This window comes from Heterocephalus glaber, unplaced genomic scaffold (genome assembly GCF_053883595.1).
Source record: "Heterocephalus glaber isolate CG9 unplaced genomic scaffold, H.glaber_assembly_v1.0 deba00001673, whole genome shotgun sequence".
Classification (NCBI taxonomy): domain Eukaryota; kingdom Metazoa; phylum Chordata; class Mammalia; order Rodentia; family Bathyergidae; genus Heterocephalus; species Heterocephalus glaber.
This window is the reverse complement of record NW_028258410.1, coordinates 8,661,774-8,687,451: the sequence shown is the minus strand read 5'-3', so window position 1 is coordinate 8,687,451 and position 25,678 is coordinate 8,661,774. Positions and strand designations below refer to the sequence as shown.

Below are 25,678 nucleotides of genomic sequence, written 5' to 3'. Positions count from 1 at the left end.
ACACTGGAGCCCTCCACCAGCCCTGCAGATGGGAATGGACACCCAGCCCGGCCGCACAATGCCTGCCTACCGCAGCAAAGCACAGGAAGCATCCCTTGGAATGCAGAAGAAATTCTGCTCTTTCTGAGCCACCTCAGGCTACAAGGCTCCCCTGGTTTACGTGGAGGAAGTGCTGAGTGCAAGGCCTTGGAGGAAGCATGTATGGGTTCTGAAGAGTGGGTCTCCCATGGCCTCTACCGGCAGCTTTTTTAACATTTCATTACTTTGAACAAGTGACACCTGCCTAAAAACAAAACAAGTGCAGCTTGCCTAAAAACCAGGCTGGGGGCCGGGGATGTAGCTCAGTGGTTCCGCTGCCTGCCTTGAAAGCGCAAGGTCCCAAGTTCCATCCCCGGTACCAAAAAACAAAAAAACAAACAAAACAGGCTGGGTTTTATTTCCCCTCCTCCTTTCATGGGACATGTCTGCAGCACAGCCTACGGGGCTACATCAGTAGCAACGGTCAATAATTACAGCGAGGCTGTGTGTTGGCCACACTCACCCCACCTGTCCTTTGGAAGCTTTTGGATTCTTAAAAACTATTGAAGCTGGGAGTGTAGCTCAGTGGTAGAACACGGACCCTGGAACCCCAAGGAGCTTTTCAGAATGTAGGCATAATGTATCGATATTTACCTGTTAGGAATTAAGAGAAACACATTTAAAAAATATTGATTAAAAATAGGGTTCAAGGACCCGAGTTCGATCCCTGGTACCAAAAAAAAAAAAAAAAAAAAATTAGGGCTGGGGTGTAGCTCAGTGGTAGAGGACTTGCCTAACATGGGTGAGGCCCTAGGTTCAATTCCCAGCATTGCAGAAAACAAACATTGTAATGAAAAACAGCTACATTTTCCCAGGGTGAATTTTTAAATCAAACTAAATTTTTAAAATTGAAGCATTATAATAGTGAAAAGATGAAAACTAAATAGGACAGTGTCCACCGAGAAATCAACAGGTAAACAAAGTGCAAAACGTTCCACATTATAGTATTACAAGGAGCTAAAATGAGTGTTAGCGCTACTGTGTCAGCATGAACACTTCTTGAAAGCAATGCTGAGTGAAAAAATACTTCTGTACTTTTGTGAAAACTAAGGAACACACAAATTTCGTGTATACCTAGTGAATTACGAAGCAAGCACGGGGAAGCCACACAGATTCACAATAGCTTGGCTCTGGGGAGGGGGAGAGAGGTGGAGATAAATGGGGGCTGGGGAGGGCATGGGCCCACTACGTGTGTATTGTTTTTTAATTCCCTAAAACTGTCACATCTGAAAAAAAGAAATGTAAAAGATGGGCCAAAGAACGAGAAGGACCCGGAGCAGTGTTGCACTTCTGCAGGATCCAGTGCGGCTCAGTGGAAGGCAGCTGGGCCAGCGCGGGGGCCCCAACTCTGGACACCCTGGGAGCGCGCGGGGGGGGGGGGGGAAGGCCAGCAGCGTCCTGCGCGGTGCGGCAAGGCGCGGAGCGGCCGGAGGCAGGGAGCGACCTCCGGGGACCCCGCGCCCGCAAGCATACGCGATCGGGCTGGCGCTCCCGCGCCGTCTCCCACTGCCGTGGCTTTCCCTGGGGTCAAATGAACTCTCGCTGACTCGGAGCCGCCGCTGCTTTCCTAGCTCCTAGCTCGTAAGACTCAATCCTACCTTGCAACCTCTGACTGCAGGCTCTACCTCGCCCTGGCACCTGGCGCGGGGATAGCGAACGTCAGAAAGGCTGGCTTCCTACGGGCTCGGGCGGGTGCCCGGCGGGGACACGGCCCTGGGGCCCACCACAGCCGAAGCCCGGGCACGCCGGGCCTACCCCCCCCGCCCGCCCGCAACGCTCGGTGGTCTTCTCGGCCGAGGGCTGAGTGCTGCCGCCACCGCCGCCGCCGCCGCCAGGGGCCGTCGCCGCTCCCCGATGACACAGCAAACAATAGGGGCCGCTCTGGCCCGCGCGCTGCGGATCCGCGCTTCCGCCGGAAGGGAGCCGCCGGCGCGGGGGTGGGCCGTAGTCGAGTAGGCGCGATGGGCGGCCACGCAGGCCAATCGAGGGCGGGACGGGGCTGGCCGCGGGGCTGACGAGGCCCAATCGGTAGCGAGAACGGCGGACGAGGCGGGCCGAGCGCGGGTTTCCGGCGGGGCCCGGCAGGCGCCGAGAAGGAAGAGCGAGCCTGGACAGCGTCTCTCAGCCGAGTGTGGGGGCAGACAGGTTCGTGGCCGGGCTCAGGGCCACCGGGCGGCGGGCAGTGTCCTCGGGGCTCTCCAGTGCTTCCTCGCCCGGCACGGCCCGAGGACGCCGGCAAGGGCTCGGCGGGCGGGCGGGCGGGTGGGCGGCCGCGGAAGCCGAGCGAGGGCGCCCCGAGGCGGCGCCCCGCGGAGACGCTGTCAGCCGCTTCTTGCGCCGGGCTCCCTCCGGCCCAGCCGGGCTTGAACGCGAGAGGCGTCGCGAGTGCGCACAGTGACGTCGGCGAGGCTCGGGAGCCAGAGGTGCTGGCGCGGTTAAGGAGTATGCAGGGAAGGGCAGGGGCAGGGGCAGGGGAGCCCGGCCTTAGCCGCCGGCCGCGCGCCCTGCGGACTGGGCAGTCTGGCCCGCGGGCAGCCCTGGCACTGGCGCCCCGTCCCAGGGGGAATCAGGCTTTCGGCGATAGTGCCCACGGCAGCGCCCGGTCTCAGAGCACCTCTGCTCTTTCAGGATGACGACTTCAGGCGCTCTCTTCCCAAGCCTGGTGCCTGGCTCTCGGGGCTCCTCCAACAAGTATCTGGTAGAGTTCCGGGCGGGCAAAATGTCATTAAAAGGAACTACAGTCACCCCGGATAAACGGAAAGGGCTCGTGTACATCCAGCAAACGGACGACTCGCTCATTCACTTCTGCTGGAAAGATAGGACCTCTGGGACCGTGGAGGACGTGAGTGCCTGTTAACCCAAAAGGTGGCCCGGTGAGGCAGTCCGATAGGCTGGGAGGGCGTCTTGCTGCTCTCTGACGTGCACCTGAGGCTTCCCATGTTGCAGGGACTTGGGGTTCGCGGGGACTGCAGCGGGGTACTGTGATCAGCTGGTTGGTGTGCAGCTGGTCTCATGGATGACAGAGACGCTCCCACCCCTGTAGGCATGTGTTGTGCCATGACCGTAGTCCAAAAGATTTAGCACCTAGTGACATTATGCTCACTGGATGGCAAAACTAGCTGAAGGCGTTTGTCAGTCCGTGTCCCTGGTCTGAGAAATCTTACCCGACTGCCATTGCAGAAGTTGTGTCGAAGTCCTGACCTTCATCACAGCCCTCAGCAAGAGAAAGCTTTATTATCACTTTTCTTTCGAGTTCTTTGCTCTCTGTTCCACTTGAGAGGAAATCAGTTGACTTTTACCTCATCCTGGAGAGCTGCTTTCAAAATGTCTCTGTTAAAGTCTTGTAAGAGCTGATGGCACCCCGGCCCCTCTCCTGAGCGTCCCGTAGGGTCTGCCCTTCTCCTCAGAGAGTCTGACCATGACCTGGCACCTGTGGGGACCGACTGGTGACTGCCATGTCTGTGTAGCCTGAGACTCGGGCTCCAGAGATTTTCTGAGAGCCAGGGGCCTGGCAGCGCGTGTGCGCACGAGGCTGACTTCTGTTCTTGGGGTTGTCAGGACCTGATTATATTCCCCGATGACTGTGAGTTCAAGCGTGTGCCTCAGTGCCCCAGTGGGAGGGTCTACGTGCTCAAGTTCAAGGCAGGGTCCAAGCGGCTCTTCTTTTGGATGCAGGTACATGGGAGGGTTTGCTTTGCGTTTTAGGTTTTTTGCCTTCATGCAATCCAGTGTACCCGGGGTAGAATTGGTTTTGGCACATAGCTGTGCTGACCTGGTGTGCCCGGGATGTAGGGAGTGGGAGGGGACTCCCTTGCCTGTCTGAGGCACATGCCTGGGGTCCAGGTGCCTTTCCAGGTGCGCGCCTGCCTTACTGAGGTGTCGACAGTGGTTTCACTGCTTCTAGTTCCCACGTCCACCTCTCCCCCCTCCCGGTGGGTTCCTGAGGCCCCAGAGCAGAGGCGGGGGTAACCTTGGGGGCAGGGTCTTCTTGCTGTGTTCTTACATGGAGCATCCTCCCCAGACTCCTTCACAGTGTGTGCTGGAGGCCTGTGAGTCACTGCAGGCCCCTCTTACCATAGATGCTTCTGGGAGCCACTACTCACTCTGCCACTTGTTCGTGGCCATCAGGCATGTTTCTTTCTTGCACCTGCACAGGCAGTGTGGCAGTGAATGCCCCAGGACATGGGTCTTCCCTGGGCATGAGCTTGCTACTTGTAGGTTAAAGCCACAAGTGGTATGTGCACTCAGAAGCATGTACACACGCGTTTGCAGTCTGGAGAGATGTTGCTTCAGTTCCTCTGCAGATGTTGGCCTGCTGCCTGCCCCCAACACTAAGGGGAAAGCAGCTGAGGACCTTACAGTGTGATGGGCCTGGCTGAGTCCCAGTAAACTTATTTACAAACGGGAGTGGGCGTGGTTTGCCACCTGCTCTAGTTCTACTATGCTGTTGAACTTTCATCTCCTTCTACCTCTTTATTTTTCCTGGTTTTCCTTATTTAATGCTTTTCTTGCCCCTTTGCCAGGAAGGCAGCAGGGATTGTGTACCCTGAATCCGTCAGGGTTCATAGCAGGTGCTCACGGATGTTGTGGGTTCTGGGGGACCTGTGGGCTGAGCTGTCTGGGGGCCCCATTCCCCCCTTGGGCAGAGGTGTGACGTGGGTTGTGATCACTGGTAGAGGATAGGAGACTGCTAAGGGGAGAGGGCTTGGCCTGGTGGCTCTGAGCCCTGCCCTTCCCATGGTGCAGTAGATGCCATCCAGCACCTGTGATCGCAGCCGGTGGGGATGGCAGAGTGCTCAGGTGCTGCTGCAGCCCTGTCAACCATCTGGGCTGGTCCTGTCTGCTCTGGGCCGTGCTGAGAGCCCTGTGACCGGGCAGCAGCAAGCCCTCAGAAGCCAGTGCCTCATGTGGGCTGCTCAGCTGGGGCTCTTCTCTTGTCTCCCTGCAGGAGCCCAAGACTGATCAGGACGAGGAGCACTGCCGGAAGGTCAACGAGTATCTGAACAACCCGCCGATGCCTGGGGCACTGGGGGCGAGTGGAAGTGGAGGCCACGAGCTCTCCGCACTGGGCGGTAACAGTTGCCTTGGGCTTGGTAGTGTAGGCCAGTGTTTTCTAAGCACCTAGCAGATGATAAATTAGAGCCCCTGTTTGCAGTTCTAGCCTTCATTGGGTGAGACACGCTCGGCCCCGCTGCCTCTTGTCTGGTGCTGCTCCCTGTTTAGTTATGGGGCCTGGTGTCTTCCCTGTGAACCATGGTACCTGCACAGGCGGCCCAGGCCACAGGAGGCCCTGACTGAGCCCTGTGTTTTCCAGGTGAGGGCAGCCTGCAGAGCCTGCTGGGGAACATGAGTCACAGCCAGCTCATGCAGCTCATCGGACCGGCTGGCCTTGGAGGGCTGGGTAAGGCCGCATCCTGGTTTTCAGAAGCAGGCTTCTTCCCTGTGCCTGCATTTGTTTCTTGTTTTGGTTTTTTTGGTACTGGGGATCGAATTTGGGTCCTTGCGCTTGCGAGGCAGGTGGCAGAACCACTGAGCTACATCCCCAGCCCCTGTGCTTGCATTTGAACCCAGTGTTTCCTTGAAGTGTTTGTTGGTGCTGGCTGAGCAGCCTCTGCGTGTATTCCCTGTGCATCCATGGCTGGGGGCAGGGGCTCTCCAGGCCCCTGGGGGGACCCCAGCTCATATTCAGGGGCGCAGCTTGCTGAGGGCAGGACTGGAGGGTATGAGCTCTGGGCTTCTGCCCGGGGTTCCCAGGTTGGCCTGCCACCAACAGCTCGTGGTGTGGTGCAGGTACATATGCTGGACCCTTAGGAAGCAGCTGGTACATTGGCCAGGATTTGGCCTGAATGTGGTAGTGCAGTGGGATAGGACAGAAGTGGTCTGGCTCAGCAGAATAAACCTTGACTGGGATTGGAACATCACCACTGCTTCCTGAGACTGCCTCCCATGTTTACTTCCTTCCCTGCGCATGTGGGCAGGGTCATGCAATGCCCTCAGCACACGTGTCCTTGCTGCTTAGGTGGGCTTGGGGCCCTGACTGGACCAGGCCTGGCCAGTTTACTGGGGAGCGGCGGGCCTCCGGCGAGCAGCTCTTCGTCCAGGTGAGCCCACAGCACCCGGCCTGCCACACAGGCATCTCCTGTCAGCCACTGTCCCCGCTTCCACAGCCCCGCAAAGCAGATGGGGTGGACGGAGTAGGCTCGGGCGAGGGTCCTCGTGGCTGCGCCTGCTCCTTGGAGCCCGTGCCCTCACCGTCAGTCGCCCTCGTGGAACAGGCACCTGGTGGGAGCCTCGCTGCTCTAGCAGTGCCCTCGCTCTTCCCAGCTCCCGGAGCCAGTCGGCAGCGGTCACCCCATCCTCTACCACCTCTTCTGCCCGCGCCACCCCAGCCCCTTCTGCCCCAGCAGCTGCCTCAGCGACCAGCCCGAGTCCTGCGCCCAGTTCAGGTAACGGAACCAGCACGGCAGCCAGCCCAACCCAGCCCATCCAGCTGAGCGACCTCCAGAGCATCCTGGCCACTATGAATGTGCCAGCCGGGCCAGGAGGCGGCCAGCAAGGTAAAGGGCACGCAGAGGGTGGGCGGGGCGCCCCTTTGTGTCTGCTTCCTGGCTCTGAGGCACTGGGCCGAGCAAGTCCCCGCTTGCTGCCCTGTGGAGGCCCCACTCTGCACCTCACACTGTGTTCCTGCCTGGGCTAGCGCCCAGCTGCTGATGGCTGTGTGCTTGTGCCCTAGTGGACCTGGCCAGTGTGCTGACGCCAGAGATCATGGCTCCCATCCTTGCCAACGCAGACGTCCAGGAGCGCCTGTTGCCCTACCTGCCATCGGGGGAGTCACTGCCCCAGACCGCAGACGAGATCCAGAACACGCTGACTTCCCCTCAGTTCCAGCAGGTAGGGGAGGACCCCTGCCCGCCTCAGTGTGCTGCGTGCACCTGTGACATTGGCACATGGCAAGCCAGCGCTCAGGCATTGCCCACATCCTGGCAGGGTCTCTGGGCTGTGCCGGGGCTGCTGGTGCCCCCAGCATTTAGCTTCGGCATGTGGCTCTTCTTGCAGGCCCTGGGCATGTTCAGTGCAGCCTTGGCTTCGGGGCAGCTGGGCCCCCTCATGTGCCAGTTCGGGCTGCCTGCAGAGGCGGTGGAGGCCGCCAACAAGGGCGGTAAGTGCCAGCCCTGTCCCCTCTGGCTCTGACCTCCTGTCCCCTTTGAGCAGCAGCCCCTGGGCAAGGGTTCAGTGGTGTTTTAAATGTGTTTCAGATGTGGAAGCATTTGCCAAAGCTATGCAGAACAATGCCAAATCTGAGCAGAAAGAGGGCGATGCAAAAGACAAGAAAGACGAAGAAGAAGATATGAGTCTCGATTAAGTTATTTGATGCCGTTTAAGGAACTGAATTCTTAGTCACGTGACTCTGTAGCGGTTGTGATTTGCTGCCTATCCTGATCCTGTTCCGACTAATAAATAAAAGTCCTTTCTTTTACCTGCCACCTCTGGTCTTTCTTTGTCCCCTGCATGGGAGGCCGATGGTCGCACCCAGTTCCCACTGCCTTCTGACTCGGCCAGGTCGGGTGGACGCTTAGCCCCACCTGTGAATCTCTTAGGCTGACACACGCAAACAGAATACTTTTTAATTTTTGTCTTGAAGGAACCAGTGATGTTACACATCTCAAACTGCTTAAAAATTTGTGGGAGGGAGGTAAAAGTATAAAACCCATTTTACAGTATTCTACCCTTTCATTTAAAAAGATAATTTAATCCATTTCCAGAAATAAGACCTGTCACCCGGAGAATCTATAGATAAATACCCACAATGTGCCTATGAAACTACTGAATGTGGAAGTGCATGAGGCCTAAGGCGCTTGGGTGTGGTCAGCCGGTCCTGCCACTGCACCTGCCTGTCAGAAAAGTTGCTGGAGGGCCCGCTGGCCACACTATGTGACCGGGCAGCCACTGGCCCCGACTGCCCCCTGGACGCCTGCAGAGTGAGTCACAGTGACGGGGGTCCGGTTCACCACCAGCTTCCTCATGCAGCCCCGGAAGGCAGGGAGCTCAGACTCTGTAGCCATGGTCTCTGGGGATGCAGAGAGGACAGGACCGATGAGGGTGGATCCTTCCTGTCTCAGCTGCCTTTACTGAGGCGGTGGGCTGGGAGCAGGTCTACCCAGTGCCAAGTGCGTCCCCCACCTGGACCGAGGCCACTCACCAGGCAGGCCCCCCAGATGCAGAGGTGCTGGGCTGTCAGCTACAGCTGATGCCGTGGGGCCCATGGTGTGGTTGCTCTGTGTGTCGACCTCCAGCCGGAGCACGTCCCTGCCCTTGTTGGCTGCAGGAGACTTTCATGGGTGCTCCCAGCCCAGCCAGTCCCGCAGGCGAGCTATGGTGCGGGGGCTGAGGCTGCCCCTGCCGAGTCCCCCACCCCAGCTGCCCGCCCTTGGGCACAGGAAGGGACCCACTCACCAGCTAGTCGGTGCCACTGCCCATCACACAGTGCTGCAGGGCGTGTCACCCACGTGGAAAATTCACCTGCCCCGTCATCTGCTCGCAGCAAGACCTGAGGTGGGGGAGGGTCAGGCCTGTCACCCCAGTCACCAGAGTTGGGGACCCCTGCTCTGGTACCACACCCTGTTCACCTGCTTCTTGAACATCTGTAGCTTCAGGTAGGGGGGGCCCTGGGCCTGGCCCAGGTGGAAGATCAGCCCAGTGGCTGCCAGGGGCCGCACCTCCAGCTCCAGGCTCACGTGGGGCAGGGTGGCCCCCAGGGGTTCTGTGTGGAGGAGCCCTGGTCAGAGTGGAGGGCCCAGCCGGGCACAACCTCCCAGAGCCCCTCCCCTGCCCCCAGACCTAGGGTGACAACTCCTCCACTGTCGGGGAAAAACAGGCCATGTTCCAGGGGGCCTGGGGTACAGGGCGTGACCCCCACCATCCGAGTGGGGGCCCCCAAGGGCCGCCCGTCCAACTGCAGTCTCTTCACACAGCCACTGAATCCGACAGTCACCTGTGGGACAAATGGCTGGGGTCACTGGTGGGGGGGACAGCACCAGGCCGGTGGGGCTGGGCGGGGCAGGAGGGTCCTCACCGGCAGGTGGGAGCTGTGGCTGGCGGCCGGGAGGCCCCCCACAAAGAGGGTGTGGGGCCGCAGGCCCTCTGCCCTCCCGGCCCGATGGCGGGGCCACTCGCGGCTCCAGGCCTGGACCCCATCTGTGAGGAGCTGGAGCTGACCCTTCTCCCAGCGCACAGAGACCTGGGGACGAGGGCCGAGGAGCAGCTCAGCAGGGTGCACCCAGGGCCCCGCCCGCCCCACCCGCATCCTGGCCCTGGCTCCTCACTGTGTGCCACTTGCCAGCCCGCGCACGCTGGCGGCTCTGGACACGAAGGTGGGGTTCAGGCCCTCCGGTCTGTGCGACAAACCGCCCGTGGCTCAGGAAGACAGCCAGGGAGGGGCTGCTGGCTGCCAGCGGCGCAGCGAAGAGCAGGAGGCCGTGGAGGGCGTGAGGGCGGGCAAGCATGGAGAGCTGAAACCTGGAAGCCAAGCACAGGGTCAGCCTCAGTGGCCCCTGCAAACCAGCCGGGCCTGGCTGCGCCTTACCGGTCCCTGCGGGGGTCCAGGAGGTCTGCAAACTCCAGGTGACTGGGACGGGGACCCCCAAGCTGGAAGGCATCTCGGGTCACGTTGAGCTGCAGAGGTGGCGTGCACGCAGGGTCCTGGCTAGGCTGGCGGCTGCGGCGGGAGCTCTGGAGGGACAGGACGGGACAGAATGGGATGGGACCGACGAGGGCACCTGCGAGGGCTGCCCTTCCACCCACCCCAGCTCGGCCCCGCAGCACCCGGGCCTCACCTTCCGAGCCACAGCCCGCAGCCCTTGAGCTTCCGGCCCCGGGGACTGGCTGTGCAGGCCCAGGGCACAGCCGGTGCTCACGTTGACGCTGCCCAGGTTCTGCTGCAGGTCAAACACTCGCTGCGGCCCCTGGAGCCTGGAGGAGGCTAGGAGGTCAGTCGGCAGTGGCCTCGGGTCAACGGGGACCTCACCGCGCACGCCCGTTACTCACCGCTGGACAAAGACATTGCTGATGCAGCCGCTGAAGTTGCGGAAGGAGGAGGCGGACTCAGACAGGCCCCCCAGGAGGAGCTGTGGGGGCTCCTCAGTCGGGGGTTGCTGCCTGGGAGGTGGCCCCCGGTGAGGCCTTGTCTGCTGTAGCTGGTCGTCCACATACAGCCAGACCCTGGAGGCACAAGGGCAGTCATTCCCCAGCCCTGCCTGCCTCGGCCTATAGGGCCAGCTGGGCCCCAGTAGCGAGGCGGGGTAGGCAGGGCTCACCCTGTGGCATTGCTATAGAAGGCAGCGTAGTGGGGGGCACCATCGTTGAAGACCGCTCGTGTCTTCAGCTCTGTCCTCATAAGCCGCAATGTCACGTGGCCTTGCTGCAGGGACACCTGGCACAGCCCATCCTGGGGACAGTGGCCAGGTCAGCTGGGCAGGCTGAGAGCCCAGACTCCCTCTCTCCCTCCCGCCACTTAGGCCCCCAGACTGTTACTACAGTGAGCAAGCAGCAGCCCGCATCAGGTGGGACCAGGGCCCGGGGAGGGCTGCGGGTGGTGGGCGTGGTGGCCTCACCAGGGACGCTCGGTGGTAGAGCAGACCACTGTCCTGGGTGCTGCGGAAGCCAATGCCAGAGTAGATGTCGCCGGTGAGGGGTGCCACATCGGGGAGCGCCAGAGGCAGGAAGCCATGGCCATGGAAAGTCACGGTGCGCCCCACCTGCAGGGGGGGGCCTTGAGTGCCAACCTCTCCAGGAGAGGACGGTGCCCTGCCCAGGCTGCACGGTGGGTGGCTCACCAGCAGGTCTGCCGTGCAGCCAGCGCTGACGCCTGTGGTGTTCAGCCTCTTGAGGTCCACGTATTTGCCCAGAGCTTTGATCCCCTTGATGCAGCCACGGATGGAGCCCCCGGAGGGGAAGAGTCTGCGCAGGCTGCAAGGGCCAGGGGCGTGGTCAGTCCCCCCACCCCCAGCCCTGCCCGGCCACCCTGGGTGCCGCTGCCAAGCACTGCTCCCTCACCTTGACGGCAGTTGCTCAGGCGGCACCCCTCCCAGGTAGTAGGCGCTGGCCATGTCCAGCGTGTTGCTCTGCTCCACGCTGAACACTGTGGTCCTGTCCACGCGCACCAGTATGCGCTCTCGGCTGCCGGCCAGCAGGAACACCTGGATCTGCGGGGCACGGCGGAGGCTTCAGGCCACGCTGCAGCCGCAGGGCCTCCCTGACCCTTAGGTGCAGACTCACCGCCTTGCTGGCCGTGGTCAGGGGAGGAGGCGGCTGCAGGGGAGGAGCCTCCTTCAGACCCGTGCCAAGGTCGTACAGGAGCACGAGGTTGCCTTTGAGCATTGCCAGGCACAGGAACTGGCCCTAGGGGACAAGGACGGGCCAGGGTCAGCACGGGGTGAGGCTGGGGCGGTGGGTGGGTGCGCGGGCGCCAGGGCCGTGCCTGGTGCTTCAGGAAGAAGATGATGCCGTTGTAGGACACGAGCCGCAGCTCCTGGTCGAAGCGCTTGGTGGTGGTCAGCTGCCTCTCAAAGCTGATGCGGGCAAAGCCAGTGCCATCCAGGAAAGAGCCATCCGTGAGCCACGGGTCCCCTGTGGACTTGGAGCTGCAGGTGACAGTTTCCGGGTCAGTGGGGAAGGTGGGGGGCAGGCGGGGCTGGGCTGTATGTATGTACGTACCGGGCACAAGGCCTGTCCACAGCTGTGTCCAGCCGGAAGGTCCTCTCGAAGTTGTACAGACTGACCACCTCCTCATTCAGCGTGTCCAATTCAATGCAGCCCCGGTAGCCAGGGAAGCGGAGGGGCGCAGGGGGCTGTGGGCACAGTGAACAGTAAGGGCTCCTCCGACCCAGCCAGGGCATACCAGCAGGACAGAGCAGGACAGGACGCAAGAGGCAGGGCTGCAGCCGTTCCCAGACTGTCCCGGGCAGGGCCAGGCTCACCGTGAAGCCACTGGGGTACCCGCCCACGTAGAAGACAAAGTCGTCAGGCCGCAGGCTGAGCAGTCCCTCCACCCCAGGGGCCACCGCATCCCCCTTAGTCTCCTGGACTGCTGGATCCTCCACCGTGACGGACATGTGGCCAAACTGGAGGGTCCTGGGGGCAGAGGCAAAGGTACGGAGTGAGCTGTAGACAGGACCCCACAGCGAGGGTGCTGCCTCTCTGACGGCTCCCACCTGTCGATGTTGATGGTGGCAAATTGCTCCCCGATGTCCTCATCGATGCTGAGGGTCACAGGGCCGGCCGCCCCCAGCCGGTACACCCAGTGCACCGTCCGGTTTCTCAGAGACACACCCATGTAGTCCCCAGTGGCCTGCAGCAGCAACAGAACACTTTAGACAGGGACCAAACACCACCACTTCCACCCTGATGGCCGGTTCACCACATCCTCCCATCCTGCCTTACCTGGCGGCTGCCCATGTACAGCACAAAGTGGTCCCCGCCCTGCTGCCCAGGCTCTGGCGCCGGCTCAGAGCTCTGCAGGTGGAACTTGAGGGCGGTGTAGGCGGCCAGGTCGGCGAGGTCTCGTGGGGTGCGCAGCTGCACCCCTGAACGCCCACTGAACTTCATGGACACCCTGACCTGGGGGTGCAGGCCCATCAGTGCTCACCACCTGGCCTCCCAGACACCGTTGTCCCCCCGGCCCCACCCACCTTGCTGGCAGCGCCCCGGGCCTGAGCGATGAGCTCCCGCACGCGACCGATGCTGGCGGACAGGGCCAGGCTGGCGTTGTGCGCGCTGCGGTTCTCCAGCAGGCTCAGCTTGGCCAGCAGCTGTGGCAGCGTCTTCTCCAGGGAGGACACTGCAGGCACAGGGCTGTGCTGACCGCTCACCGCCCACCTCCTGCCCCAGAAGCCCCTGGACCGTCAGCTCACCTGAGCGGCCCGCATCCAGCACTGCCTGGCCCAGGTCCTGACCCCGCAGGGCTCCGAACTGGCCCTGCCACTGCTCCAGGCTCCTCTGCATGTCCCGAAGCTGGGACTGCACTCGGGCAGCCGTGTCCTGGGCTTCAGCAGCCACAGCCTTGGCATGGGCGATCTTCTTGCTCGTCTCGTCTGCAGCGGGCACAGGGTACACTTGGCAAGGGACAGATGAAGACCACTGTCTTTGCATTCCCGAACCCGCCGAAGGACCAGAGTGGGAACCCGTGTACCGCTCTCACCCGGCAGCTCAGTGACCCTCAGCACCCACTGGACATCCCTCACTGAGGGAGGATGCCTGCCCAGACCACCTTCCTAGCCCCTGGGCTGCTGCCAGTGCCCAGGCCGCTCAGCAGCCACAGGGACCCTCCAGAGCTGGACAGACCACTTCCCTTGCCCTAAGTCCTCATCCGGCCCCACCTCAGCCTCTGTGTCTGAGCAGCTGTCCCTTCCTGAGAACCGAGGCCCCCAGGACATGCTCCAACCCCACCCTCAAGCTGCATGTGGCCCACCGCTGCACTGCGACGACACAGGTGTGAGCGTGTCCACTGTCACAGAGCCATACTGCTGGCCAGCTAGAGTGCCACCTCAGGCCAAGGGTCCACTCTCCGTGGGGACGAAGGAGCACGGGGAAGGCAGGACAAACCTCACATACCTGTGTCCATGGCCAGCATGGCCTGCACCTCTTGGAGTTGGGCCACCAGCTGGTTCTTCTTGGCTTGGATGTCCCGGAGCTGGGTTCTGGCACCCTGCAGGGTGACCCGAGCTGCGGGGGAGGCAGGCTCAGCGGGAAGGAGCCCCATCCAGGCCTTCTGAGCCCGGGAGGCTAAGGCCATGCGAACACGGATGGACAGAGATGGCACTCTGGCTGGAGCCCGTGGTGCAACACCAACCAGGGGGCCAGCCTTTGCGGGGCCCGGGAGCAGAGCCCTTGACAGAATTCACACACAGGGCAGCCAGCTCCATTCCTGCCCCGAATCACACGGGAACAACCCACAAAACCCACACAGACGTGGCCCAGAGTCCCCGAGGAGCCCCGGAACTCACCGAGGTCCAACCTCCGCTGCTGCCCGAGCACAGCCTCCTCCAGAGCACTGCTGTTGGCCAGCAGCTGCTGGGCTCGAGGCACCAGGGCCTGCTGCACCACGGTCTGCAGACAGGGGGACAAGATGCAGTTCACACCACTGGGGAGGCACCGGGCACCCGCCACACCCTGGGGAGGTCACAGACTCACCTCCCACGCATGGCTCGCCTGCTGCCAGGCCTGCTTAGCGGCGTCCTCAGCAGCCTGTATGGCCTTCAGGATGCTGCTATAGGCGTTGGAAGCCTCCACGGCCCTCTGGATGAAACGGTCCTGGTTGACCCCAAGGATGATGCTGTGCAAAGCAGAGGGAGGGTGAGAGACATGCAGGTGCAGGGAGCCAGACACCCCTGGCCTGGCCTGCCACCTTGTGTGCCCTTCCCATGCCTCCCTGCCTGCCAGCCTGGGCCCCGACTTCCTGTGAGGCTGAGGAAAGTCTGGCCCCTTTGATAGCTTCTCCTTCCAAGCAGCCCTCCCAGACCAGCTGCCCCATCCTGGGCTGACTGCACCCAGCAGGGACCTGGGCTGTACCCCTTGGCCCACACACCTGGACAGGTTGAGTGCCAGCTGGTTCAGCTGCTCCGCATGGGCTTCAGCAGTCTCCACCAAGTCCAGCTTGCTGCCAGCCGGGGAGAAGGCCCTGATCTTTTCCAGCAGTGGGGTCTGGGCCCCATCCAGGCTGGCTGCCAGGTGCTCCAGGTCCTGGAGGTGGGTAGGCCTAGTAAGAGACCCCCTCCCACTCCCCGTTTACCACACCTGGGACCCAGGGGCCGCACTCTGCACGCACACAGCCGGAAGAACCAGCCACAGCCGGAGATGTGGGAGGGAGCTAGTCAGGAAGGGGCCCGATGGGATGCAGACTATGCTCACCTCCTTGGCCTGGTCCATGCCACGCAGCAGCTCAGAGACGCGGGCCAGGGTGCGGCTGGCAGCCTCCAGAGCGGCCTTCAGGGTGGCATTGTCCCGGGACAGCTCCTGCCTCCGTTGCTGAAGGCGAGTTGGGAGGATGAGCACAGAGGTCGGGACTGGCAGAGGGGTCATGGGGTAAGGAGGCGGGCAGAGCAGAAACAGAGTCCCTCACCAGAGCTTCCTCCAACTGCTCCTGGTTGCGGTTGTTGAGCTGCTCGGCCTCCCGGGTGGTGGCCACCGCCTGGTTCAGGGCCTCCCGCAGGTCCATGAGGCCCGCCTCGTGCTGAGCCAGCCTCTCGCGGGTGCGTTGAGCCAGCACCTGATTCTCCTCCCAGCGGTGGGTCAGCTGCTCCTGCACACGGGCCAGCACTGGCCAACGGCAGGGTGCAAGGGCAGTTACTCTGGCAACCAGAACCCTTCCTCACCCCGGTCCCCACTTGGCCCCTGCCAGCCCCACCTGCCCTAGAAGCAGGCTGGCTACTGCTCCAGTGACCACAACACAGGCCTGGCTCCCAATAGGGCAGCCACCACTCACGCTTCAGGGCCTTGGCCAGCTCAGTTTCTGCCACCACCCGGGGCGCCCCAAGGTCACGGGCCCGCATCTCCTGCAGGAAGCTGTCCACCTCCGCCAGCGCCCGGCGCAGCTGCTCGCCTGATGGAGTCGATGTGTTGGCTGGTGAGATGTGGCCCAGCTGGGATCCCAGCTCTGTGGAAAAGGAATTGTCAGGGCCTGGGCCCTGGGACGTTTTTAGCAGGGCACTAGCATGCAGCCCAAGGGCACCTGGTGGCACCCATAGTCTCCGGGCTAAGGGCCACAGCTGCCCTCTTGAACCCATCCCCAGCATGCTGCTCACTGCTCCCGACCCTTGGTGGCCTTCCCTGTCCTTCCTTGCTGTCCCAGTCCTGCTCACTGGCCGGCACTCAGCTGAGACTTCAGCTCCCCTCCACCCCGGCTGGCCCAGGGCCCTGCTCTGTAGGCTCATGGTCTGCTACTCCATAAGCTCAGGGAACTCTCATTTCCTCTAGGCCACAGGTCTCAAGTGTGGGCCTGAGAGTGTGTCAGTGCAACTACCTAACCAGTGCTTTCCCAGGGCTAAGGATTAGCCCCTTGTCCAGCTCTAACTGCCCCCCGGTTGACTCCTGAGCCACCATCTTCCCATCTAAACACGCAGGTCTGCAGGCTCTCGAGGCCAAGCTTAAGATGCAGACCCCTGGGAGTGTCCCCCACACCCAGGCAGCCCTCCCTGCTCTGAGCCTGAGCAGCAGCCAGGCTGGGTCAGCCCTACCGCTCAGGGCACGGTCCACAGCCTGGACAGTCACCAGCAGCGTCTGTGCACGGCCCAGCGTGGCCTCGGTACCGTTCAGCAGCTGGCTGGCCTGATCTTGGGTCTCCGTGGCCTGTGGATGCAGTCCTTCAACCTACAGCTCTGCAGGTGGGGGACAGCTGGGGCTGGGGCCAGGGCCTGGGGATCAGGGGAGGCTTGAGGGTCCCGGGGGAGGGGCGCCTCAGGGGCACTTGGGGTGGGGCTTCAGGGTCCTGCCTGGCCGCTCAGCCGCTGTACATCCTGCTCCAAGTTCACACTCTGCTGCTCCAGGGTCTGCAGCTGCTGCTCTGCCTCATATCTGGGGCCCAGAGGGCTCCGGAGCTGGGCCTGTGGGGAATGGAGGTGGGCATCTGCATGGCCAGGCAGGAGAGGGCCGCACTGGAGGAGGGGGCTGCACTGCAGGGGCTGAGCGAAGGCAGGGGTGCACACTACCTGCAGGTCGGCGATGGAGGCATTCAGCCTGTGTAGCTGGGCCCAGGCTGCAGAGCCGGCACTGATACTGCTCAGCTGCTCGCGGATCGCAGGGAAGAGGGCACTGGCCCGCTCCAAGTCATCCAGGAGCAAGACCACACAGTGGTCACACACTGAGGGCAGCAAGGGGTCATGGAGTCAGTATGGTGGGCCAAGATCTTGGGTTACGGCAATGTCACGGGTCTGGGAAGGGGCTACAGTTGCAGGACTGAGGGTCAGCAGTCAGCATAGGGCCAAGAGGTTGCCTGGGTCATGAGGTCTGCCAGAGAAGCGGGGTCAGAGCACGGTCACAAGACCGAGTGCTCATGGGGTTGGCACAGGAGACTGAGGCAGGCTGAAGGCGTGAAGGGTCGGGAGGGAACTGGGCAGGCACAGGAAGCTGGCCTCAGGACGCGCTAGGCACACTGTGGGGTGGGGGCCAGGGGCCTGTGGCAGCAGATAGGGGATCAGGGTGGGAGCCACAGCACGGACTTGGGGAGAGGAGTGTGAGGTCAGCAGGGGAAAGAGAAAACCAGGCCACTTTGGGGAGCCACTAGGTCAGTGCGGGGCTGGGAAGGTGCGGGGGGGCAGGAGAGGCCTCAGGGTGGGCTGTACCTTCGCAGTGGACACCCTGGCCCCTGGGCCCGCCTGGCACAGGCACCTGGTGCTGCTGGCTGCAGGTGTCACAGCGCTCCCCGCTGAGCCCTGGCGGGCAGGTGCAGCGGCCAGTGTGCGGGTCGCAGTGGCCCCCTGGGCACTGGCAGCCTGCGGGGAGTGGGCAGGGTCAACACCGCCCCTGCGTAGTGCCCACTGCCCTCCTATGGCCCGCCAGACTCACGCCTGCAGCCCTGCTCCAGGAGCCCCCAGTGGCCAGGGGCACATTCACGGCACTGGAGCCCTCCAGCTCCTGGTCGGCAGTGGCACTGCCCACTCTGGGAGTGGCACTTGGAGCCCTCGGCGGCTGGCCCACAGGCACAAGGGCGGCAGCCCTGACAGCGCTCGAAACCGAAGTGTCCCTCCTGCGGGGGCAAGCCATGCTGACGGCCCTGCCGGGCTCGTGAGGAGACCCCACCTCCTCCAGCCCTGAGGCCTTGCACCAATCCCACGCCTGCTTCCTCCAGCCCTACCTGGCAGCGGTCACAGCGGGGCCCGGTCACACCAGCCTTGCACAGGCAGCGGCCACTCCGGGGGTCACAGGCCTCTGCCCCGCACGGGGAGCAGTCACACGCTGCAGAAGAGGAGGTGAGACAAGTGCCCCGCCACCCACGACCGCCTGACCAATCCCGTCCCACCCCTCCTGGCTGTGCCTGGTCCAGGCTGCTCTGGCCCCACAGCCGCCAGCTCCCTGGCCAGCCCTGCCTACTGCCCTGATGGGACCTAGGCTGATGGTGAATTGGGGGACCCCTCCCCAGGGTGCCTACGGGTGCAGTTGCCAGGCAGCAGGGCATTGCCGTAGAAACCAGGGGCGCAGCTTTCACAGTGAGGCCCGGTGGTGTGGCGCAGGCAGCCGCGACAGGCGCCTGTCAGGGGGTCACAGTCGCTGAAGATCATGTTGGGGTCGCCATTGCCGCTGCAGTCACAGGGCTGGCACGAGCTGCCCAGCACCAGAGGGTTCCCAAAGAAGCCGGGCGCACACCTGGGGGCAGCGAGCGAGCAAGGGCTGGTCAGGGCCCCCGCCCCACGCAGGAGCCCCGTCCACTCCCCGCCCCCAGCCTGGCTCACCGCTCACAGGAGGCCCCCGTGTAGCCGGGTCTGCAGAGGCACTGGGGGCGGCCGCCGCGCAGGACACAGCCCTCCGCGAAACTGTGAGACAGCAGTCGCTGAGCTCTGCCGGCCCTCCCAGCACCCGAGCTTGGGCGCCAGTGCCTCCATCCCCGCCCGGTGACCCCTGCCCACGCCCTGGGGTTCCAAGTGGTGGGGAAAATAGTGGGGTCCCGCCAAGGAAGCAGGGAAGGGGGCCGGGCTGTCCGAGTCTCAGCCCTGGACGGCCTGGTGCAGCTTACTTGTTGGAAGGAACCGCCAGAGGGCAGGGGCAGCTGACACAGGGGCCAGAGGGGTCCTCAGGCCTGCTGCTCACGAAGCCAGCCCGGCAGCGCTCACAGTGATCCCCCTCTGTGTTGTGCTGGCAGCCCTGGGGCAGTGGGGGTCAGCGCCCATGGTGGAGGCCCTGTCCCACCCAACCCTGCCAGGGACTCCATGCCCAGCCCTGGGCCTCAGCATATCTGGAACCACAGCCCCAAAGGCCCAGGGGTCCCCCTGGCCAGACCACCTGTGCCTTTGGTGCCCCCTCCCCACCGGTCCTACTTACCACGCAGACGCCAGAACCAGGGAGGCAGCGGTCTGAATGGCCATGACACTGACAGGGGACACATCGGCCCAGAAAGAGTCCCTTGGTGTCCCGGTAATAGCCAGGGGCACATTCCTGCAGAGTGGAGGGGCACGGATGACTGGCACAGCAGGCAGGGCCAGCCCAGGGCCGGTCAGCCCCCAGGGTCCTGCTGGGGGTCCTGCTGGGAGCCCTGTGCCCAGAGCAGATGCCGCACAGACACTGGGCAGAGGCTGGGCCACAAGCAGAACTCCGGGCCCCGGCCAGCTGGATGCGGGACAGGTGTCTGGCTGCCACTCTCAGGTCTGAGGACAGGGCGCCAGGGCCATGCAGACACCCTGACTCAGTAATGGCTGGGCCTTGGGGCTGGTGAGCAGCCCCACATGTGGGCCACAGCCTCCTTGCTAGGGAGACCTCTCTCCAGGGAGCCCAGCCAGTCCTCCGCCGGCACCAGGAGCCACCCAGGGCTGGCGAGCAGCAATGGGTGGACAGGTGTGGGATGAAGAGGTGGCAGTTAGCTGGACGTCAGGACAGATGGCTGGGTAGGCAAGGGGCCAGAGTGGGCAGTGCATGGACAGCAGGGAGCCAGGTAACAACGGAGCAGCTGACCATGAGCCAGCGAGCAGGCCAGCAGGGCAGTGGGCCAGAAGAGGCGAACAGGGCACAGAGGTGGGGACAGCACCAAGAATCTTGCAGCAGGGGGGCACGCACAGGGGAGGACGGATGCGGCCCCCAGCCTGGGCCCACCCCATCTCACCTGGCACGAGTCCCCACGGTAGTTGGCAGGACACATGCACAGCTCCACACTGCTGGCTGGAGGGCCTCTGCCCACCTCACTGGCCACCTCCAGCATGACCCTACGCAAGGAGACAGCCAAGGAGACCTTCGAGAAGAGGGAGCGGATCTGCAGCTGCTCCAGGCCTGCCAGGACCATCATGAGCTCCTCACGGGACACAGCATTGTGGGTCTCTGTGTGCCGGAAGTTCCCCTGCAAGGCCAAGACAGGACCTCAGTGGGGCCACAGCCACGGGGGCAGAGGGGTGAGCAGGCAGACCTTTGAGTGGGGGCAGAGGCACATTCAGGTCACCCCCATGAAGGACCAGCAGCCGGACCCCAACCTCATGCCACACACCAAAGTCAGCTCCAGGTGTATTAAGAACTTAAATGTAGCCGGGCCTGGTGACAGAGGCCTGTAGTCCCAGCACCCTGGGAGGCTGAGGCAGGAGGGTTGTGAGTACAGGCCCAGCTTGGAAAAATTAACAGCTAAGCAAGACCTTGTCTTAAAAAATCAAAAGGGCTGGAAATGTACTCAATGTAAAGGGTCTGGATTCAGTAACAGAACAAAAAAAGGGAATTTAAATGCGCAAAGAAAATGGTTTGAGCTTTTAGAAGAAAATATACATAAGTACTTTCTGGCCACAGAAAGACAAATACTTTAAGATGTAAGAACAAAAACTGTGTAAAAGGCCGGAGATTTAGCTCAGTGGTTTCGCTGCCTGCCTCGTAAGCCCAAGGACCCAAGTTCGATCCTCGGTACCAAAAAAACCAAAAAAAAACTGCATAAAAAATTGATAAGCTTGAGTACATTCAATATAAAAACTGTTCACTAAGTGACACCTTAGAGAAAGAAAGCTACAAACTAAAAGTAAAAATAAATAAATAAATCAAACAATAAAAGAAGTCAGCTTCCACCCCAAGAGTGTGTGAGCATCAAGAACGGACACTTAGGCTGGGGATTTAGCTCAGTGGTTCTGCCGCCTGCCTCCCAAGCACAAGGATCCGAGTTCAATCCCCAGTACCAAAAAAAAAAAAAAAAAAAGAACGGACACTTAGCTGGTAGGAGGGGGGTACGCCTGTAATCTCAGCACTCTGGGAGGCTGAAAGCAGGGGGTTCAGAAATCTGAGCCCAGCCTGGGCAACTTAGCAACTTAGCAAGACCTTGTCTCAAAGTAATTTAAAAAGGGCTGGGATGCAGCTTAGTGCAAAGGCCCTAGATTTAATCCCCAACACCACAAAAAGAATGAACTCCGCTAAAAAGACGAGAGGGCCAGGAAGTCAAAAGCAAAGAGACAAGGATTCCGAGGGCAGAGCTCACAGTGGAGGAAGCCACATGGCCACAGAGTAGTAGGGAGCACCCCACCGTCAAGGATGAGGGAACCAGCACAGGGCAAGACAGTGTCACACACTGGGTGACCAGAGAGGAGGCCGACAGCGGCCCCCTCCTGCCCCGAGCTTTTCCATCATGCAGGTCTGCCAGGGTCCACTGCACTGCCCACTCCTCACCTCCACCAGCAGCAGCTGCCCGAGATGGACGTGGCCGGGTGCAGGATATGCTGGCTCCAGGAATGTGATGCTCATCTGGTTGCCCTGGGAGACGCATTTTGGGTGAGGGTCGGCAAGGGGCTGGCCTGCTGTCCCAGCTGGCGCCACACCTGTCCGACCTGCCACGTCCATGCCACTGTGTTACCTGCAGCACCACATCCGGCCTGCTCTCGGTGAGGATGAAGACGTCTCCGCGCTGGGTCTCCGAGTGCAGCTCATAGCGGAGCATCCCACCATAGGACGACACCTAGCAGCAGAGCAGCAGAGCTGACGGGCTAGGCACGGAGGAAGCCTGGTGGCAGTGGTCTCCGCCCTCATTCATCACAGCATCTGCACCCTGGCTGGGCCTGGGCACCCTCGGAGTTCCTCGTCCCTGGGCGTAACCTCGCCATCCCTGCCCAGTCCACCAGCCACCCTCGGGTGCCAGCCCCTGCTTACCCGGTCTCCCAAGTAGGAGGGTGGGGCTTGCCAGTACAGCTCGGGGAGGGCATCAGGGAGGGAGCTGGCCATGTGCTGCAGGTCCGCACGCAGCAGCTCTGATTCCGCCAGTCTCTCGTGGGGCACCACCTGCCGGTCAGTGCTCAGCAGAGTCCAGCCCTCCATGTCCACAAGCTGTGGGTGCACAGGCAGGTCACACAGGGTAGGTGCCCATGCGGCATGGCTCCATCCTGTGTTCTAGCTCCCTCCCTCCATCTGTCCATCCGTCTGCCACCACAGCGCCCTGGCAGACTACCTCACGGCGGACGTGGGCAGAGCTCTTGCAGCGCTCCGTAGCCCCAAAGCAGAAGCAGCGGGTGCAGCCCTTGGGGTTCGCAGCGTCAAGCGAAAAGGTCCCAAGGCGGCACTGGTCACACCTCGGGCCCTGCACGTTCTCCTAGGGACAAGGGCAATGAGGGGCAGTTAGTTGTATCCCAGGAGGCCAACCCCACGGCCCACCCCACCCACTTACTCCCCAAGGCTTCCAGGAAGCCCCAGCCACCCAAAAGGGCTGCGGAAGGCGTCTCAGCTGAGACCACGCAGGACAGGGGACCTGGGTGCAGGCCCCCTCTCACCTTGCAGTGGCACTGGCCTGTGAGGGGGTCACACACACCAGGTACAGTGCCGGCCTCGTGGCAGTCACAGGGGCGGCAGCTGGGATAACTGTGGAAGCCTGCGGCACAGCTGTCACAGCGGCGTCCAGCCACATTGGGTCTGCACCTGCCAGGGAGACACAGGCTGGCTGAGCCCCCTTCCCGCCTGGGCCACTGGCACAGCAAGAATGTGTGGGCCCCCCCTGGACAGTGTCCTCCAGGAACCGAGGGCCAGGGTGGGTTCTGGGCTCTCCTGGTTCCTGCCCAGAGCCTGCAGGGCCCGTCCCAGGCACTCACTTGCACTGGCCACTGTCCACATCACAGGTAGGGTCGGTGAGCTCCTGGACGCCGGGCCCCGAGCAGTTACACTCCTCGCAGCCGACCAGGGGGTGGCAGCCGAAGGTCCGGGGCTGGCAGACCAGGCACTCAGGGAGTACAGTGCGTGGCGGGCAAATACACTGGCCCGTGAGCTCCTCACACAAGCGGGCACCACAGTCGCAGGCTGTGGGGTGGACATTGCTGGCTCACCCCTCCGCCCACTCCCCCTCCACTGCAGGCCTCCAGAAGTAGCGGGTAAGGGGGTCCCTGGCCAGGTCCCCCACCCATCTCCCGGGCCTGAGCCTCAGGCAGCACCTCCAATGTGGAGAAGCTGCCCAGAACACTGTCCAGTTGCCAGGGGCTGGAGGTCATCTGTGGGTCCCTGGAACCTTCTAGACAAACCCACAAGGTGGGCATCCAGCAGCTGACCTACCAGCAGCCTGAGGTCCACAGGGCTGGCCTGTCAGGTGGCAGGATGCTTCCCTGACCCATGGCCGCATTCCTGGGAAGCCCCCCTGGGATCGGGCACCCGCGGGCACCAGTGCTCCCAGCATGATGGTACTCACCCCTGCAGTTGGGAAAGCCCCAGTAGCCAGTGGCACAGCGGGAGCAGTCACGGCCGATGACATGGGCCCGGCAGGGACACTGGCCCCCGACGGGCTCGCATGTGGGGCCTGTGGCGCCCACCTCGTGGCAGCCACAAGGTAAGGCCCCATTATTGTAGAAGAGGGACAGCGAGTTGGCAGCGTCTTGGCAGAATGGGGATGAGCTGTGGGGGCTGCAAGGAAGGCCAGCTGGTAAGGCGAGCTCCTGACCAGACCACCCCTGCACCCCGACCCTGCCAAGCCCAGCCCACCTGATGTAGTAGCCGTGGGCAGCACAGTGGCTGATGAAGTCGTAGGACTTGTCCAGGGGCTCCTCCCGGAGGTAGCTAGGGCTATAGGCATCCTCAGGGACAACGAGCACGTAATCCTAGAGGACAAGACCTGGTCAGCTTCCCTGGGCCCAGCAAAGGGCCTGGTGTGGGGCGGCACGGCCAGAGCCTGAGGCAGAGGCAGGGAACGAGGGAAGCCCCCAAGACCGGCCACAGTCTGGCAGGCAAGTCAGGCTCTGCTGGCATAGCAACCCCACACACAGGTCCTGGCAAGGCAGCTGGGCCACACAGCCTGGGGAAGTAAGAGAGGAAGCAGCCTCCTGGTGTCCCCTCTCCTGCAGGAAGGCCACTGACCAGCAGGGCCTAGGGGTGATGGGACAACATGGTGGCCCTGGGGCTCCCCAGGCAGAGGCTATCCCGCTTGGCACCTGGCACGGGGCTGTGGCAGCAGGCAACAGGCTGGGGACACACCCTGACTGAGAGACCCAGTACCCCGAGTGGAGGCACCAGCCTGGGACTCACCAGCCAGAATGACCGGCCCTCAGGCACACGCACGGTCACCGTGAGCTCACTGTCAGTCACATCCAGCACAGCCTGGCCCTCACACAGCACCAGGGTGCGGCAGCCATAGGCGTGTGGGCAGAAGCTGGCACTGGCGTGGCCTGGAGCAGCAAAGAGGCAGGATCAGGGCCCGGTCTGAGCACCCCAGTTCCCCCCAGTCCTGCTCTGGGCCCACAGCACTACTGGAGACACCAGGGGAGAGGACACAGGTGGGGCGGGGCAGGGCAGTGTGCACTGTGGCACACACTGTGGGCACCTGATCCTGCAGCCCTAAGGCCACACATGAGCACCCCTGGGTGCAGGTGCCTGGTTTCCCTGAGCACCTGCACCAGACGCTCACAGCACGGTGCATGAGAGACCTGAGCTGAGAATACTAATGTGGGGGCCAGGTGTGAGGGGCAGACTCAGGGCTGGGACTGCCAGGGACCATGGTGAGCCAGGTACAGGTGAACGCCCACAGTGGCCCTGAGGCTCTGAACTGGCAGCAGGACAGGGTGGGTCAGCCTGTGACTAGGGAGAACGTGTGCGCCCACGTCGAGGGAGACGGCACCTCCCCACCACTCACCCTGCCAGATGCGGCCCCCGCTGATGAGGACCTCCACAGGGAAGCTGGGGTGGGCTGGCTGGTAGCCGTGCAGCAGGAAGGCATAGCGGCCCAGGGCGGGCACCTGGGTGGTGAAGACCACAGTGCCCTGCAGGGAGAGGTGCCAGTGAGTGGGCAGAGCTGGGAGAGTGCGGGTCCCAAGCCAGCCCCTCCTGTCACTCTGACAGCCACGGGGTGGCCAGGGCAGGGCCCCAGAGGCCTCACTGCCCACTCCCCATCCTTCTGGAGACCATGGCCCAGCCGGGGCCCTCACCTGGGGGTGGCGCAGCAAGGTGGGCTCCGTGTCGGGATCCACAGCAGTGGGGGGCCGAGGCTGGGGCCCAGTGGGGGCCGCACCTGGTGTGAGCTCCTGAGAGTGGGTCAGAGGGAGGCTGGGAGGCAGTGGCAGCACCTGGCAGTCCCTGAGGATGATGGGTCTCGGCGGCTTCGGAAAGCGGGAGGGCAGGCAGGCGGCACTGGGGAACACAGTCAGTGAGGCCAGGCCTCCCGGCCAGCAGGGCCCACAAGCCTCCTGGCCCCTGCTCGCTCTGCTACCTGCCGGGCCCGAAGGTGCCGTGGCTGCTCGTGCAGCGGACCCGGGGCTTCACCATCTCTGTGCTGAACTCTTCCTGGGGCACCAGAATGACGCTGTGCTGCAGGGAGAGAGGCGAGGTGTTGCTATGCCCCAGCAGGAAAGGTTGTGGCGAAGTGCAGGGCCGCCAGGCCACAGAGCCCAGGCCCCAGGCTCCAGCCCCGGCGCTCAGACCCAGACCCAGACCCAGACCCAGACCCAGACCCAGACCCAGACCCAGACCCAGACCTCAGACC

At 62.7% G+C, this 25,678-nt stretch overlaps 2 protein-coding genes across 6 annotated transcripts in view; one reads left to right on the top strand and one right to left on the bottom strand.

Annotated features, from left to right (window-relative positions):
• Positions 1-1,637: 1,637 nt before the first annotated feature.
• Positions 1,638-7,560, top strand: Adrm1 (ADRM1 26S proteasome ubiquitin receptor). Of its 4 annotated transcripts, none has more exons than XM_087197696.1 (10): positions 1,638-1,659; positions 2,707-2,920; positions 3,637-3,753; positions 5,027-5,150; positions 5,393-5,479; positions 6,098-6,179; positions 6,403-6,635; positions 6,812-6,969; positions 7,135-7,237; positions 7,335-7,560. In XM_087197696.1, the coding sequence occupies exons 2-10, from the start codon at positions 2,708-2,710 to the stop codon at positions 7,439-7,441; spliced, it is 1,224 nt and encodes a 407-aa protein (XP_087053822.1). In that variant the 5' UTR covers positions 1,638-1,659; position 2,707; the 3' UTR covers positions 7,442-7,560. The 4 variants fall into 4 exon arrangements, with proteins under 4 accessions (XP_087053822.1, XP_004841062.1, XP_004841064.1 ...); XM_004841005.4 differs by lacking the exon at positions 1,638-1,659 and adding an exon at positions 2,092-2,223; XM_004841006.4 differs by lacking the exon at positions 1,638-1,659 and adding an exon at positions 2,360-2,501.
• A 129-nt stretch (positions 7,561-7,689) lies between these two features.
• Lama5 (laminin subunit alpha 5) overlaps positions 7,690-25,678 on the bottom strand; it is a 60,285-nt gene continuing 42,296 nt past the window's right edge. For both annotated transcript variants that reach the window (XM_013070782.3, XM_087197689.1), the window contains 52 exons: positions 25,406-25,503; positions 25,125-25,326; positions 24,833-24,959; positions 24,229-24,368; positions 23,689-23,804; positions 23,399-23,610; positions 22,812-23,016; positions 22,497-22,641; positions 22,178-22,318; positions 21,883-22,056; positions 21,590-21,691; positions 21,406-21,489; positions 19,880-20,110; positions 19,105-19,218; positions 18,800-18,927; positions 18,519-18,599; positions 18,218-18,432; positions 17,924-18,024; positions 17,635-17,815; positions 17,412-17,561; positions 16,779-16,930; positions 16,563-16,673; positions 16,308-16,419; positions 15,557-15,727; positions 15,194-15,390; positions 14,983-15,099; positions 14,660-14,814; positions 14,266-14,407; positions 14,079-14,181; positions 13,687-13,797; positions 12,987-13,166; positions 12,765-12,913; positions 12,517-12,693; positions 12,288-12,424; positions 12,054-12,207; positions 11,791-11,924; positions 11,555-11,717; positions 11,353-11,475; positions 11,131-11,279; positions 10,911-11,043; positions 10,689-10,832; positions 10,392-10,522; positions 10,123-10,296; positions 9,912-10,047; positions 9,662-9,807; positions 9,402-9,594; positions 9,152-9,316; positions 8,917-9,070; positions 8,706-8,839; positions 8,533-8,626; positions 8,279-8,398; positions 7,690-8,146 (listed from right to left, as the gene is read on the bottom strand). In XM_013070782.3, coding sequence (XP_012926236.1) covers positions 8,007-8,146; positions 8,279-8,398; positions 8,533-8,626; positions 8,706-8,839; positions 8,917-9,070; positions 9,152-9,316; positions 9,402-9,594; positions 9,662-9,807; positions 9,912-10,047; positions 10,123-10,296; positions 10,392-10,522; positions 10,689-10,832; positions 10,911-11,043; positions 11,131-11,279; positions 11,353-11,475; positions 11,555-11,717; positions 11,791-11,924; positions 12,054-12,207; positions 12,288-12,424; positions 12,517-12,693; positions 12,765-12,913; positions 12,987-13,166; positions 13,687-13,797; positions 14,079-14,181; positions 14,266-14,407; positions 14,660-14,814; positions 14,983-15,099; positions 15,194-15,390; positions 15,557-15,727; positions 16,308-16,419; positions 16,563-16,673; positions 16,779-16,930; positions 17,412-17,561; positions 17,635-17,815; positions 17,924-18,024; positions 18,218-18,432; positions 18,519-18,599; positions 18,800-18,927; positions 19,105-19,218; positions 19,880-20,110; positions 21,406-21,489; positions 21,590-21,691; positions 21,883-22,056; positions 22,178-22,318; positions 22,497-22,641; positions 22,812-23,016; positions 23,399-23,610; positions 23,689-23,804; positions 24,229-24,368; positions 24,833-24,959; positions 25,125-25,326; positions 25,406-25,503 — 7,548 coding nt within the window. In that variant the 3' untranslated portion in view covers positions 7,690-8,006. The remainder of the gene's footprint in view (positions 8,147-8,278; positions 8,399-8,532; positions 8,627-8,705; positions 8,840-8,916; positions 9,071-9,151; positions 9,317-9,401; positions 9,595-9,661; positions 9,808-9,911; positions 10,048-10,122; positions 10,297-10,391; positions 10,523-10,688; positions 10,833-10,910; positions 11,044-11,130; positions 11,280-11,352; positions 11,476-11,554; positions 11,718-11,790; positions 11,925-12,053; positions 12,208-12,287; positions 12,425-12,516; positions 12,694-12,764; positions 12,914-12,986; positions 13,167-13,686; positions 13,798-14,078; positions 14,182-14,265; positions 14,408-14,659; positions 14,815-14,982; positions 15,100-15,193; positions 15,391-15,556; positions 15,728-16,307; positions 16,420-16,562; positions 16,674-16,778; positions 16,931-17,411; positions 17,562-17,634; positions 17,816-17,923; positions 18,025-18,217; positions 18,433-18,518; positions 18,600-18,799; positions 18,928-19,104; positions 19,219-19,879; positions 20,111-21,405; positions 21,490-21,589; positions 21,692-21,882; positions 22,057-22,177; positions 22,319-22,496; positions 22,642-22,811; positions 23,017-23,398; positions 23,611-23,688; positions 23,805-24,228; positions 24,369-24,832; positions 24,960-25,124; positions 25,327-25,405; positions 25,504-25,678) is intronic.

Bases quoted from the DNA above. Each gene is read 5' to 3' on its own strand.
- Adrm1 (XM_087197696.1), top strand. From the start codon at position 2,708: ATGACGACTTCAGGCGCTCTCTTCCCAAGCCTGGTGCCTGGCTCTCGG. The intron at 5,151-5,392 runs GTAACAGTTGCC...TGTGTTTTCCAG, and splicing joins CGAGCTCTCCGCACTGGGCG to GTGAGGGCAGCCTGCAGAGC. The intron at 7,238-7,334 runs GTAAGTGCCAGC...AATGTGTTTCAG, and splicing joins GGAGGCCGCCAACAAGGGCG to ATGTGGAAGCATTTGCCAAA.